Below are 14,482 nucleotides of genomic sequence, written 5' to 3' on the forward strand. Positions count from 1 at the left end.
TGTAACCACTAACCCAGGTTTTAAAAACAATTTGAAACCCAAACTCTGATTTAGAATCCAATTTTGATATCCAAACCCTGACTTGATACCCCACACAAGTGTTTAAACCATATGTGAAAACCGTAAACCTGTCAAGAAACCATACTTTGAAACCCTAACCCTGGTTTATACTCCTATTTTGAAACCCTTACTCTGAACATGTACTTTGAAAACGTAGACCTGTCTAGAAACAGTACTTTGAAACCTCAACCCTACCTTGAAAGCCAAGACCTTGTTGAGAACTTGAATCATGTTGTACTCAGAACGGCCAATGCTACTTTGAAACCTATGTTAAAATATCCAGCACTGTCTTGAAATTTTACTTTGAAACTTGCATCTTGGCCCCAAACCTTTGTGAAACTCCTCTCCCGATTTAAGGGTTGAAACCCGTTTTTAATCTCTCGTAAAGTAATTTATTTTGAAAATTTTAAGCGGAAACACCATGGCGTTTCTTTAACTTGTTGCTAGCAGATGGCGCGGAAAGCGGGCGGGCACAAAAAACGGGCACGTTCAGTTGAACGCATTTTCAATTTATTTTATGAATTCACTCATCCGTTCATCACATCCACACAATCACACATAGTTGACCAATCCTTGCATTTATGTCGTTTTTGCTCAAAATGTAGTTTGTCGAGTCTTTTCTGCAAGATTCGTGGGCTCTGCTGATCTGAAACAAACACGCACAAAAATAATGTTCAAATTTTCTACAACTTAAAAAAAAGAACCGATGTAGTTATTGAAATGCCCCTTCCTACCTTTTTTGTCGTCTATCGTTGAGCAATTTGTGCGCCACTATCACGAAAAAAACGATGAGAATAAATCCAGCCGTCACAGCCAAGCCGGTGATGGCGTTCGCAACCAAGTTTACAGGCTTGACTTCTTCTAAACAAAAACAGATAACACGTAAAAATGAAATATAAAACTGATTGATGAAACCTTGAAACCCTATGGCCTGAAGCCCTGTTTGGGAACCCTAACCCTTTGACATCCTCACCTTTGGCTTGATACCCCAATTTGAAACCCTTCTTTTTTTAAATATTGACCCTGTCTTAAAACCCAATTTTGAAACCATAACCCCCTTTTTTAAACCCTAACCTTTGGCTTCAAACACTAATATAAAACCCAAATTGTTGTTTGAAACTCTAGCTAGTCTTAAAGCACCTGTCTGAAACCCTGACTGTCTTTTAAAACTAAACCAGGCCTGAAAGCGTCATTGCAAAACAGTCACGATGTGTAGCGTTGACGGCCCTGGCCTCTGACCGTCATCCTGGGCGGGGTGGGTGATCAGCATCTCGCTTGTGGCGTCCAGGCGGCCATCGTTGACCTCGGGTCGGATGCCCAGGATGTGGCACATAAGCGGGTAAATGTGAACCGTCTCGAAGGGGCCCACCTTCAGGCCCTTGCGGAACGCCGGCCCTGCCGCCCTGAAGAAAGCCTTCATGTCCATCTCCTGGTTGTCGAAGCCGTGCTCGCCCTTGTTGAACTGCACGGGGAAGTACTGAATACCCAAGTACACAACAGAAAAATACAGACATGAATTTAAATTACACTAATAAAAAACACACAACAAAAGTGTGCATTGTCAATCCATCCATCTTCGAAGCCGCATATTCTCAAGACATTCTCGGGTGTTTTGAAGTCTCTCCTAGCTGTCTTCAGGCGGTATGTGGGGGACACCCTGAACTGGTTGCCAGCCAATTGTAGGGCACACATAGACACCTCGGGACAATTTAGAGCAGGAGTGCCCAACCACTTGATCGCGATCGATCGATCGGTAGGCCGTGAACGTGCGAAGTCGATCACAGGTGGGAGGTTAGACTTAGGGGAAAATAGATTTTTAAAAAAGTGTGTCTGTGTGCGTGATATTGATATTATTTTTTTTCTGTTAGTGAACACTGCACCCCAAGCATCCTCTCACTTTCGCTTTCACAAAAAAGTATTTAAAAAAATAAAATATTATTATTACCCATCGGCGGCACGTGACCTGCATCACCGGAAGTCGTTGGCAGTCAGCAGTTTGCACTTGCAACTTGCGATGAGAGCTGTTGCCATATGCCTTTTTTATTTTTTATTATTCTCATGCAAAGTTTGTTTCATGTACAATTCACCGATGGCACTGGCAAAGAATGGGAATCGAAAGTACCAGGGGAACATTTTAAAACGGTACACGTGAGCTACGATCGTGATGTCATCTCACTGAAGACGCTGCCAAAGTGCGTCCCATTCGCCCGCCTCAGGTCTCCTACTAAGGTAGGCACTGATTCCTTTTGACAAACTCACAAGCTCTTGTATCGACGTTATTTTTCTATTTCGTTCGTGTTCTGAGCCGTTGTGGCTGTTGCTCATCATGGCACGCGTGTGTGTATGCGTGCACGTGCGGTAGCGGGTCGATCTCAGGGACACTATTTGCGTAGTACTGCCTGGCACGCAACAGAGGGCGCTATTGGATAAGTCAAAAACATGCAGACCAGTGACGCCCAAATTCAATCCTTTTGCAGTCTGCAAACCACTATTAGAAATTGGCTGATGCTGGCTCATTTGCATACTGAAGGGTGATTGGAATTCGGGTCTGCGCACAGAAAACCCCACTTGCCCCTGCCTAAAACGTGCCCCGGAGCTGATCATTTGAATCTCTCTCACATTGGTTTGAAATCCTAACTTGAAACCCCGACCCTGCCTTTGAAACCCTAATTTGGGAACATGGCACTCGTTGAAACCTTAATTTAACCTTTGCTTGATGCCCTACCTTTCCCTGATTGTGAGTGCAATCCGTCAATCCGATATTGGCTGAAGCCGTAGTTCGCGTTTGCCTCTTATCTTTGCTGATCTTTTTTCATCTTATCTGAGTTCTCTCGTTGTCTGTATGCAGTGTGTACTTGTACATGTATCTCAAAGTAAATCTGTGAGTATCTTCTCCTATTACGGGTGACGACAGTTGCAATGGTCATTAAGTGGTCTGGATGCTGATCACGTTAGGGTTGGAGATGTGTACTTAAAAAGGACCTGACACGCTACCTCGGTTGTAATCTTCCGCACTACTCTGGAGTAATGTTCTCATGTTGTCAGGTTGGAGACGTAAACTCAAGCTCAGGAGTGGAGTGGTTGTGGTACGCTGGGGTACGCCGTCCACCCACTTCTTCTGACTCCATATTCAATTTTTATTGAAATGTTTGTTGATCATTGTTCAAATGCGAGTTATGCTTAATAACTTTGGCCTGTGATTATTTTGGAGTAGTAAAACATTAAATTTAACGTTAGTTCAACTGGTGTTGTAGCTATGATTGATGTTCTGTATGTATATATAGAACACCCCAGAATCGCATACACCCACTTAAAAAAAATCCCCACTACACCACTGCTCAAGCTGCTCTTCTCTGCCAGGGTTGGGCTCCATTTGTATTTGTGAGGGAAGTGTTTTTCTCCTCGCTATCGTTGATGACGTTGAGAAATTTATGTTTGGTTCTTTAATGTACAGTCATGAATATTTGATGACTGAGCGATATGAAACAAATGAAAGAGTTCATTTGGAATGCTGAGAGATGATTGTCGTGAGGCGTGTGTGTGTGTGTGTGTGTGTGTGTATGTTATTGCCAAGACTGCCTCTTCATGACTGGCATTTCATGGACTGGTTCTGATTCAACACACTTAAAACTGATTCAGTACGAGCCAATTCTAGACCAAATCTGAAAAGACGTTTAAAAACGTCTTTGGGAGTGAATGAGTTTTAAAATTCTCTTTGACACACAAGCACACAACCAAGACCCAACAGATGTACCCAAAGCAGACCTGTTTTTGAAACACGAATCAAAGCTAGACAGATGAACCTCCTTTCATGGCCAGAAACCTAAGCTTGTTTCAAAGCCTAACCTAGCTTAAACCCTAACCCTGTCTTGAAACCTGAACCACAAAGCGAGAGGCAACTCTAATCATAAAATAGGGTATATTGTAGACACTGATGTTAATCCGTCACCTGAACTTAATTCAATGTCCTCTTAGTTGTCGTTTTGAAGCTAGTCAAAGCGTGACATGTTCGTACGCACCCCATTGATGACGTAACCCGCATCGGCCAGCAGAATGATGGGCAGAATGCGCTTATTGTTGGCAAAGTGAAGCCGCTCGGGCATCTCCTCCTTCTTGTAGACATGGAGGTGCGGGTGCGCCCCCTTCAGGGCCTGGTACACCTTCTCCAGTTTACCCGGCTTGGGCAGCAGCATCCCCGAAGGCCCAAAGTCCACCAGGTGGAAGGACAGGTCCCGGAAGGCGAACCCCGGGATCTTGGAAAGCGTGATTTCCTCTACCAGTCCGTTCCGGTACACGGTGGTCATGCCGTGGTCGGAGGTGATGATGATGTTCAAGATGTCGTTGAGTCCGTGGTTCTCCGCCGACTGTCGGATGTAGCCCACGGTGCGATCCACCTGCCGCACCATGTCCCGTAGTTGAGACGAGTCCGGGCCGTAGCGGTGCCCCGTGCCGTCCGGTTCGCCAAAGTACAGCGACACGAAGTCCAGATCTTGGTCTCGGAACCAGCCCATCACCTTGTCGGCGTTCTGGCGCCAAGCCGTTTCGTTCTTGTAGTTGTAGAGGAGCGGCTCGACCTCGCGAACCATCGCCGTCTGGCCCTGGTAGCTGGACGCCGTGCCGGGGAAGTGAAGAGAACCCGACTTCAAGCCCTGCAAAAGCACGGAAATAAGGTTTGGACATGGTACATGTACGGTATATACAATCATAGTAGTATGTACTGTAGATATACAGTATATTTTTAACCCTTTCAGGGACAGCGGTTACTACAGCGGACAGTTTATCATGTTATCAAGTTATCAAACCCGGAGTTGTGCGACATGGATTTTTGCAAGCATTTTGTAAGATCCGATTTTCGTCAAGACCGTGAATGTGTTCGTGGTTTGTGATTCGGCAGGTGAGTGGAAGGACGATTGATTCGACCGCTTTACTTAAGTAAAAGTAATTCATTCATTCATTCATCTTCTGTACCGCTTGATCCTCACTAGGGTCGCGGGGGGTGCTGGAGCCCATCCCAGCTGTCTCCGGGCAGTAGGCGGGGGACACCCTGAATCGGTTGCCAGCCAATCGCAGGGCACACAGAAACAAACAACCATTCGCACTCACACTCACACCTAGGGACAATTTAGAGTGTTCAATCAGCCTGCCACGCATGTTTTTGGAATGTGGGAGGAAACCGGAGCACCCGGAGAAAACCCACGCAGGCCCGGGGAGAACATGCAAACTCCACACAGGGAGGCCGGAGCTGGAATCGAACCCGGTACCTCTGCACTGTGAAGCCGACGTGCTAACCACTGGACTACTGGGCCACCCTTAAGTAAAAGTAAAGCAGTGAAAGACCTTTGATTGTTCCGGTGTTCAATGTGTCTTGCAGTTCTCTCACCAGGATCTGAGTGTCAAAATTTACAGTCGCTAAAAATGTCCACCTTTCTGTGACACTTCCAGTCTCTCTGTTGCAAACTGCAAGTGGCATTCTTTGACACTGCAATGTTAGATCTTGTTGATCATGAAGACTGCTCAGTTGAAATTCAACTCCAACATTTATCGCCGTTCATGGATCCAACAACGGCGGACGGTTTTGCCATTTAGCTCCACGTGACCAAGAGAAGTCTAAAATCGGCGACTAAACTCAGCACACAAGCCACTCTCAAGAGCCTTTGACCGTCATCCATGGAAAGTCGCAGCGGAATTTTTTTTTCAGTTGCGCTCCGACACGGGTGAGATTGCTGCTGACTTTCCGGTCGTGCCAAAACAATTTTCCGGATAAGACGGACCTGTTTCTGCGCCGTGATCCAGATGGGCAGCGTGCCGTTGTCCCACCACTCGTTGACAAACTGCGTCTGGTAGTACGGTTTCTTCTCTGTGCTGCTGGTGTTGAACCACATGTTGTGGATCACGCCGTGGTTCTCGATGTAGCGACCTGTCCGGCAGAAAAGTCCCTTAAATTCACTCATTAAAATATGATTTGCTTCCCTCATTTAACCTGAGGGGGGGGGGGGGGGGGTAAACTTATTCTTATTCTCCTCCACTTACAGCCTTCTAATGCAACATCACGACCCTTTAGCCTGACAAAATATCTTCATTCTTGTCAAGATTATATTTTTTTCCCTTTATTCAAAGTACAAATTGATTTTTGTGAAATTACGCTGTATTCAAACAAAATTTATTTCTATGTTTCTATTTAGTTCTTGTAATGTGTGAGTTTTTTCTTTATATAAACATTATTTTTGTGAGATCACGACTTTTTACCCTGTCATTGTTTTTGTAAAACTGCGGCTTGTTTTTCTTTAAAAAAAAAAAAAAAAAAAAATTCGTTGTCAAGATTGTCTCTTTATCTGACTTCTTTGTTCTTGTCAATCTTTTCATATTTTTTTTTGAAGATACAGCTTTTATTCTTGTAATATTTCTTTTTTTTGTAAGATGAAAACGTTTTCTTTTCTCCTGACAAAAAAAATCTTTTATTGTTGTAAATATTACATGTATATTTTGTCCAAAAAATATAACTTTATCTCAATACGAGTTCGGAAATTCGTCTTTGTTCTTGGAACAACTTCAATTTTTTTCCGCTTCTGCAAATTACGCGTTTATTCTGTTGGGACGAGGACTTTTTAATCAGGCTCAAAGTATATTCCTGGTGACTCGCTTGTCTTGAAAAAAATCACCACAAAAACAGGCTGTACACCTTTTTTTCTCATCAGGTTCTGACTTTTTATCCCAATAAAATATGTCCCTGTTCCTGTTTTTCTTTCTTCGGAATACACGACTTTTCTCATACCATTCACCTTTTTGTCCCCCTGAAAATTAGTCAACTTTGTCTTTTCTGTGCCGCTCTGCGCTTACTACCGTTGGCAGCTGCTCAGGTTATCAGGTTACAGGGTGCATGAAGGGGTAAATTGCTGTGATAAAGTGTTCTATTTCCTGGCGTCTTACCGGTGAGGAGCGTGAAGTGCGTGGGGCTGGTGATGGTGAGGTATGGCGGCGTAACATATTCGGCCTTGATGCCATCGCGGGCCATGCGGTCCAGGTTTGGCGTGTCTACGTCGCGGTCGTAATCCCAGCGGAAGCCGTCGAAGGACACGAGCAGGACCTTCTGCCTTGGGGTGAGGGCGGGGGCCGGCAAGCTCCAAGCAGCCCCTAACAGGAGGCACAGCACAGCTGTCCACAGCATGCTCCGGAAAGTTTGCGGTGTTGATAGTCGGACTGAGTTTTGTAAAATGTCAGATTCCCTTTGTGTTCCCTTTGTGGACAAAGTTTGTCATTTTATCTTATCAGGACGCTTTATCGCAACTCTGCTGAAGTTTATTGCCCCCGAGTTGTGCCCAGTCCTTGCCGGTTTGAATGCTTTTTAATCTCCATTTATGTGCGCTGTGTTTATCTCGTGGCGTGCTCTTGGCTCGAAAACCCGATTTTGAAATACCCCCCCCCCCTCTTGAAACCTGACTTGAAAACCTCATCTTTGCCTTGAGAATGCTACCTCTCGCGCATTTTTATGTTTTGTTTTGGAATTGCCTGACTCGTGGAAGATTTCCAACATCCAACTTTGAAAAAACTCTTGTTTGAAACCGTAACCCAGTCTAAAAACCCAACGATGAAACTCTACATTTAATTCCTCACTTGAATGAATGAGGAATTGAATGGCTTCAACCAGGTGTTACACTTTTGAAAATGTAACACCTGGTTGAAGCCCTAATCCTGGGATAAAATTGGTCATTTGAAAATCAAAACCTGAAACCCAATTTAGAAAGCCTAACCGTTGTTCGAAACTCCCGTTTTTTTTCTTATTAAGTATTTGCTTTTAAATTTTGTTTTATAACTTTGTGAAACACATTGAGTTATCTTGTGTATGAAATGCGCTTTATTTATGAAGCTGTCTTGCCTTGCCTGGCTTGAAACAGTACTTTGATGACTTTCACCTTAAGTGACCAAACAGGATTCATCTCGCTATCACGATGGGCCAGTGGGGGGCCAGGAGTGTGTTTGGAGGTTCCTGGGCGACACAAGAGCCTAATATCTGAATTAATTTCAATAAGTCTCATGTGTACCCTGTCCCGGGGTTCTTGTTAAAAGATCATTTGCCAAGATTGGGCCATGGGCACGGGAGATCGATTAAAAAAAAAAAAAAGTAAACAGGCAGGCGTTGAGGCCAGGACATGATCCATCATCTCATGGCAATGTGATGTCATGAGCCGGTGAAAAAGTGTCCTTTTATTGTGCGTGTCCTTGGCTGCGGTTCAAGGGAATTGTCTAATCTTTATGGAGATAAGGGCAAACATTCATCAGCTTTCATTTGCCTCATTCATATTCATCCCCGCACACTCATATGAACGCTCGCTTACCAACTCGCCTCGGACGCACGCACTCAGGAAGACTTCGGTTTTTTTTGTTTTTCTTTTCCTCGAGGGTGGACTGCTGACTCTCACATCCCCGCCATGAGAACTTCCAAGTGCTCAACTTGAGTGGCCGGGGTAAACTTTGTCTGACCTGGAGAAAAAAAAAAGCAAACACTCGCCTGGAGTGTGACTCTAGTGCGCCCTGCTGACTGAGTGCTAACACTGCAGTCAGCACAATAGTTCCACAGAAAGAAACTCACTCACTCAAACTGGAAAGTCAGGGAAAAAAAGCCCCAAAAAACAAAAGAGCCACCACACTACCTTCAGCAGCAAAAAGTTACAAGATTTTTGTGAAAAATTGAAAAGGAAGACAGAAATTTGGTGTTGAAGTGGCCATTTCAAGCCAATGAATTACATTGTGCCACCTGTAAAGTCAGAAAAAAAACCAGAGAGGCACCAAAACCAGTTTCACTAATCAACACATTTGGTGGACTTGTCACATCATGACCGGACGCACCAAAATTGTTGTTAAATCAAACGTTTTGGCTACGTTCCACTCCTTTGAACTGATTTTTGTTCCCGTTTTGTGTTGTGTATCCTTGAACAACACCGTTTTCAATATTGTTTCTTCTGAACTCTTTAATTCCACAAGACGTACGTGTATTTCTTTTTAAAATTAGGCCCCGCCTACCAAGGACGTACTTGCACATGTCTTTTTTTTTGCATCATAGAGAGTAGGAGGGTCTGATGCAATCTGTAAATGAGAATAAGACGTTTGGATTGTAAATCATGTAAAAAAGTGAACAGTAGGTGGCAGTGGTGCCTCACGTGCTTGAAATGCATGCTTTTACAAAAAAGCTCCTTTTCTAATTTTTTTTTGCCCTGAAATCACAATTTTCATGAAATTTAGCCATTTTGGAATGCCGATTCCTGAAGATGGAAACCAATTTTTTTCCTGCTGAAAGAAGAGAGTCCAAACTTTATTTTGGTCGGCTCCTTGTTTATATATCATTAGAACCAAATATTCGGTGGGCCTTGCAAGATCAGTCAAAATCCAGTAAAACGCTGGGATTGAGGGGGTTTGCTCCAGTGAAAATGGCTGGGATTGAAGGAGTTTTAAACTCAACAATATTCAAAAACGTTCACCGCTGCCATGAGAGCATTTTAATAAGTCAAAAGGGAGCATTAATAGTGGCCAGGATAGTCGAGCGGAGCACTGCGTGTTGCCTTGCAGAGAAAACCTGCTCCGCGCACGATTTTTCCTGGAATAATCTGTGTTGGCGAGCGAGCGTGGAGGCGCAGCGGAGGTTGAGGGCGTGAGTAAGCGCCGCGAGCGCCATAGAGGAGGCCCGCTTGGGGGCCCGGCTTCCAAAGCGTGGGCCTTTCAGCCATGGAGTCGTCTCTCGGGTCTTTTTTGTCTCTCCGGCCATTTCTCCCCCGCCCTGCCCCCTTGCCGGGGGGGCTCCGGTAATTGACTTATTTAATTTGCTGGAAGCGAACCTTGTTGTCACCATTTTTTTTCCAGACCACTTTTAATTAAATGCTGAGTCTTTTGGTGTGATATGAAATTCGTTTGGCTCCTCTGATCTTCTCCTCCTCTGACAATTCATTAACATTTCCCTTTTTCTCTCATTTTTTTTTTTGCCACACGCTGCAAAGCTTCATAAAAGGGCTCGGCGCTAACATTTCACTTCTGGTGCCGTACGCGGATGTCTTGACGAGTGTTTAAAGCGCAGATGAAGTGCACCGAATGCCTCACTTTAGATAATAGCTCACCTGTGGAGTTCCCGTCAGCGGAGCATTTCCAAACAGTGACACTTTTTTTGAGTTGAAGAGCAGGTCAGTATATTAAATGAGTTTATCCCAAGGAGGGTGGGGGGGGGGGGTTGACACACAAAAGGTGATTGTTTATTGAGGTGAGGCATTTATTTCTTCAACCTAATCATATTAGGATCATGCCATGAAACATGCCGATATCGGAGCAAAGGAGAAGTCTCCAATTGCGCTTCTAATTGCGCTGAAGAGCGGTGTTTATTGAGGCCAGGTCTTAATTTCTGTGTTGATCGCGTGTTCTTGAGGTGTTGGCCCGAATATAAGACGGCATTTTTTGCATTGAAATAAGACTGAAAAAGTGGGGGTCGTCTTATATTCGGGGTCTAGATATCATACCCATTAAAGACGCTAGATGGCGCCAGATATCATTGAAGCGAATGCAGTCTGATGTCTGCATGTTTCATGCGATGATCCTTACACGTGACGAAATGGCAAACAGGACCGTAAGAATACTGCCCCCCCTCCCCCAAAAAACTACTCAGCACCTGATTTTCCTAAAACACTTTCTGTTCCTTTTTTTTGGTTTTGTTTTGATTTGGCACGTGCTGTTATGGAAACGTCGATGTTGACTTGTATTAATAATAGCAGACCATCAAGCACGTGGCCCTAATAATATCCTCCCGCCTCCTCATGGTACTGACTCACTCTCCTCCTCCTCTTCTCTCGGAGATCTTCCACATCAACATCATCCACCGGCCCCTGCTTTGTTGCCATCTCCTCCTGAATCCGCCTACGTTCTCCTCCAGCCTCCTCTCTTGTCTTTGACTTTCTGTCATCTTCTTTGGCTTCCTCCAGTCTCCTCCTTTCTCCTCCTCTCCCCCTTTGCTTCCTCCTCCTTCTTTTAGCGCTCTCCTTTGGGTGTCGTCCCACTCTCTCCTCAACACTGACCACTCCCTCTTTCCTCCTCCCGCTTTCTCTTGCCTCCTCTCACATCTTCATGTCTCCTCCGAAGTTCTTTGCGTGTTCCCCTTGCCTCTGTCTGTGTCTTTTCCAGTGTTCTAAATCTGCGGTGTCAAACATACGGACCGCGGGCCGGAATCGACCCGCAAGGAGGGTCAATCGGGCCCGCAGGATAATTTAAAAGTGAAAAAAATGCATAAAAGACACATAATTCATATTTTTAATAAGCTGCAATTCATTTAGTATCCGCTAGGGGATACTGTTTTGATCAGATCAGAAGACAACAGCAGCCTCAGTCCATCACTGAGACAGACCCATGACAAGCAGATGCTATTAATAGCACACTCACATTTACACATTTAATAGCACTCTCCTTAGTTTGTAAGGTGTAGGCAGGGATTACATTTAGATTTTATATGCATGTGTAAATGGTTTAAAACTTCCTTTCTTTAAATCTCATTTAATCTTAAAGTGCAGTATTATATTTTTCAATACCAATTACTTGTTAAAGTTTGTATAATCAGTGGGATCAGTTGCAATGCTTATATGTGAATGATAAAAGTAAATTGCACATTTGTCGAAGGAAATATAATATGCTTAATGAAATGTTTTGTAAAAGATATGTTCATTAAATTTCAACATTTTCCTAATGTTCTTGTGCTTCTTTATACCAAAACAAAGGAAATACATATTGCTTTGGTTATTTATAGCAAAGTATGGTATCGTTTTAACGGTCCGGTCCACTTTACATCTACTGAGGCCGTATGTGGCCCACCATGTGAAAATGAGTTTGACACCCCTGTTCTAAATGATGACCACTGTATTCTAAGCTCCGATGGGTAAGGGGGGTGGGGAGCAAGCACATTTGAGAATCTTCCTGGATCCAGGTGAAGAGGAAGGCGTCTGAATTCTATCATTTTATTATGGAGTCTGGAAGCACATAGCGGCATTGGTGACAGTGACCAGGAGGGCAGAGAAGGAACGTTCAGAGGATTTGCACCTGCGGGGGGCGCTGGTGTTCAGCGGGACAGCGATCCAACTTGATCCCGGCAAGAGGGGAGGGAGGAGGGACATTGTAGTGAAATGTCATTTGGTGCTGAAAGTTTCAGGTGGTTCAGTCTTTAACATTTCAGACGCGGCGAGCATTTTCATTTTGATATCCACATGAAAGCAATCAGCTCCAAACGCCGCCAAGCCGTGGCGCTTCCCCCGAGTTTGCGCGCGGGATAATTGCGGTGAAATGAAAATAGAGCAGGGACGCAAAGGCGTCCCTCTCTGTGGACACACCTTCGCCGCTTTTGTTGGGAAATTAAGCAGCGAGTGATAACGGGGGGCCTTGGATGTGTTGCAAATATCGAGGGGCGGGCGTGCTATTTACCTCATTTGTCGCCATTACGCTAAGGCTGGGCGAGGCTCATTTGGGTCGGCGGTCAGCGAGTGTGGGTTAATGAACCTAACACCCACGAGACATCACGAAGAAGAGCTTGTTGAGAGGCAAGACATGTTCACCGCTTCTCGGTAATTCAGCAGAAAACAAGACGACGATGACGACGACACGGACAAAGACGATGAGAAAGAAAACGTTGAAGACGAAGAACACAAAAAGAAGACTGATGAGCAAGGAAAAACCAAGGCGAGATGATGCGAAGATGATGAAGACAACAACAACAAAGAAGTCATAGACGACGATGAGCAAAACGAAGGGCACAAAGAAGAAGAGAGAAAGACGGTCATGACACAAAGCCGGAAGTGAATGACAAAACTACGACAAATGAGGTGCAAAAGAAGACAAGATGTCATCCATGCATGACAATTTGCTTCACTTTTGGGAGACCTTCCTCTCCACTTTGAGAACACCCTGTTCCATTTCGGGAGCATTCTTGCATCAAAATGGGTGGATTTTTTTTTCGCCTTTTCACAAATATTATTCATCCGAATATTGAGTAAGACCAGCGGGGACACGAACAACCCATCCTCGTTCTAGAACTGTTTCGTGGGTGTCCTGGTCCACTTCAAGGGAGCATCCCGGTGCCGCCAAGGGTGTCATGTTGGCGAGAAGAGGACTCACGCACGCCTGTGTACGTGTGTGGCGCTAATCCCGCCTTTCAAGTGGGTTTTAATGAGACTGCTAAACCGGCAGGTTAATGCCGAGGTGTGGTTCCGTCGTTTGGCCAGGGCTTGATGTGACTCCGCTGACAACCCCCTGACAGGCTGGCCCGCCATCGCGCTGTGTTTATGCCAATACAGACGTCCCGGGCTACGTCTCACGCGGTGATACGGATGTCACACGCTCGTCACCTACTGGGAGGGATCCCGCTGTTACCAGCTGGGGGTGATGTGGTCATGGGGTGGGGAGCGGGGGGAGGATTGGTGGAATCAGCTTGTGGAAGGATTGCTGAGGAGAGAGAAAAACACCTCATGTGCTTCTTGCTCCGATGGCTAAAGCTAATATAGCCATCGGGTGAGAGATAAAAATCGACATTTATTGCATCATTTTACCAGCATCAATTATTAATATCACTTTGCGTTTCTGTGTATTGTATGTTATGACACTGTATCAACACCCAGTGTCAGATAGCAACGTCGCTGGGAATGTTATCTTTTGTTATCATGTGGTATCGACGCACCAAGTATCAGATATTATCACATATCATATTATTTAATAACATTACTTTTTTAGACTTTTCATTTAAAAAATAAGTGATTGTTGTTTTAGTTCCTTGATGGAAAAGTCAGTCAATAAAAAAGGTATATGAAATTAAGACAAAAACATAACAAATAAATTACATCATTATAATAGAAAAGAACAGTAAACAATACATCTAATAAATAATAATTACAATACCTGAATGACACATATAAAATGATATACAGTATTCGTGTAAAATATGGAGCTAATAAAATCAGTGTTAAAAATAATGATCAAATTTAATAATAATTTGAAATCAATAAAATCAGTAAAAATGATAAAAAATACAAAATAAATATTGAAGATTCATACAAAATGTGACGAATACAAAAATTCATCGCTATCTGACTAACAGAAATGTAAATTAATGCTAAATAGCATTAATTTCCCCCTATTAGTCTTTTGAAGCTCATGTTATCTTTCACCACTTCACACTTTGACACAAATATGACCGCCACCCCTCCCAAAAAAGCTATGAACGAGGATTTGTATTTCTTACAGCTGATTTGAATGTTTCTCAATTGTTAGAGCAAAACAAGCTTCGTGTCACCTTTGATTTCCTGCTGCGTCTTTGATATTTCTTTTAAAAAAAACATCTTCGGTTCTATCCTCGTCTTCATCTTCATACTGATCCCCCCCTATCCCCCCGCCTACAGCTCGGCCTTTCATTCTA

At 44.1% G+C, this 14,482-nt stretch overlaps 1 protein-coding gene across 1 annotated transcript; it reads right to left on the minus strand.

The window, feature by feature from the left end:
- Positions 1-530: 530 nt before the first annotated feature.
- LOC127589346 (ectonucleotide pyrophosphatase/phosphodiesterase family member 7-like) lies at positions 531-7,366 on the minus strand. Its single transcript, XM_052048471.1, has 6 exons — positions 6,988-7,366; positions 5,832-5,977; positions 4,080-4,709; positions 1,300-1,537; positions 795-921; positions 531-706 (listed from the first exon to the last, which is right to left on the minus strand). Exons 1-6 carry the CDS (start codon positions 7,223-7,225, stop codon positions 655-657), a joined length of 1,431 nt encoding a protein of 476 aa, XP_051904431.1. The 5' UTR covers positions 7,226-7,366; the 3' UTR covers positions 531-654.
- Positions 7,367-14,482: the final 7,116 nt, after the last annotated feature.

This window comes from Hippocampus zosterae, chromosome 17 (genome assembly GCF_025434085.1).
Source record: "Hippocampus zosterae strain Florida chromosome 17, ASM2543408v3, whole genome shotgun sequence".
NCBI classification, from domain to species: Eukaryota; Metazoa; Chordata; class Actinopteri; order Syngnathiformes; family Syngnathidae; genus Hippocampus; species Hippocampus zosterae.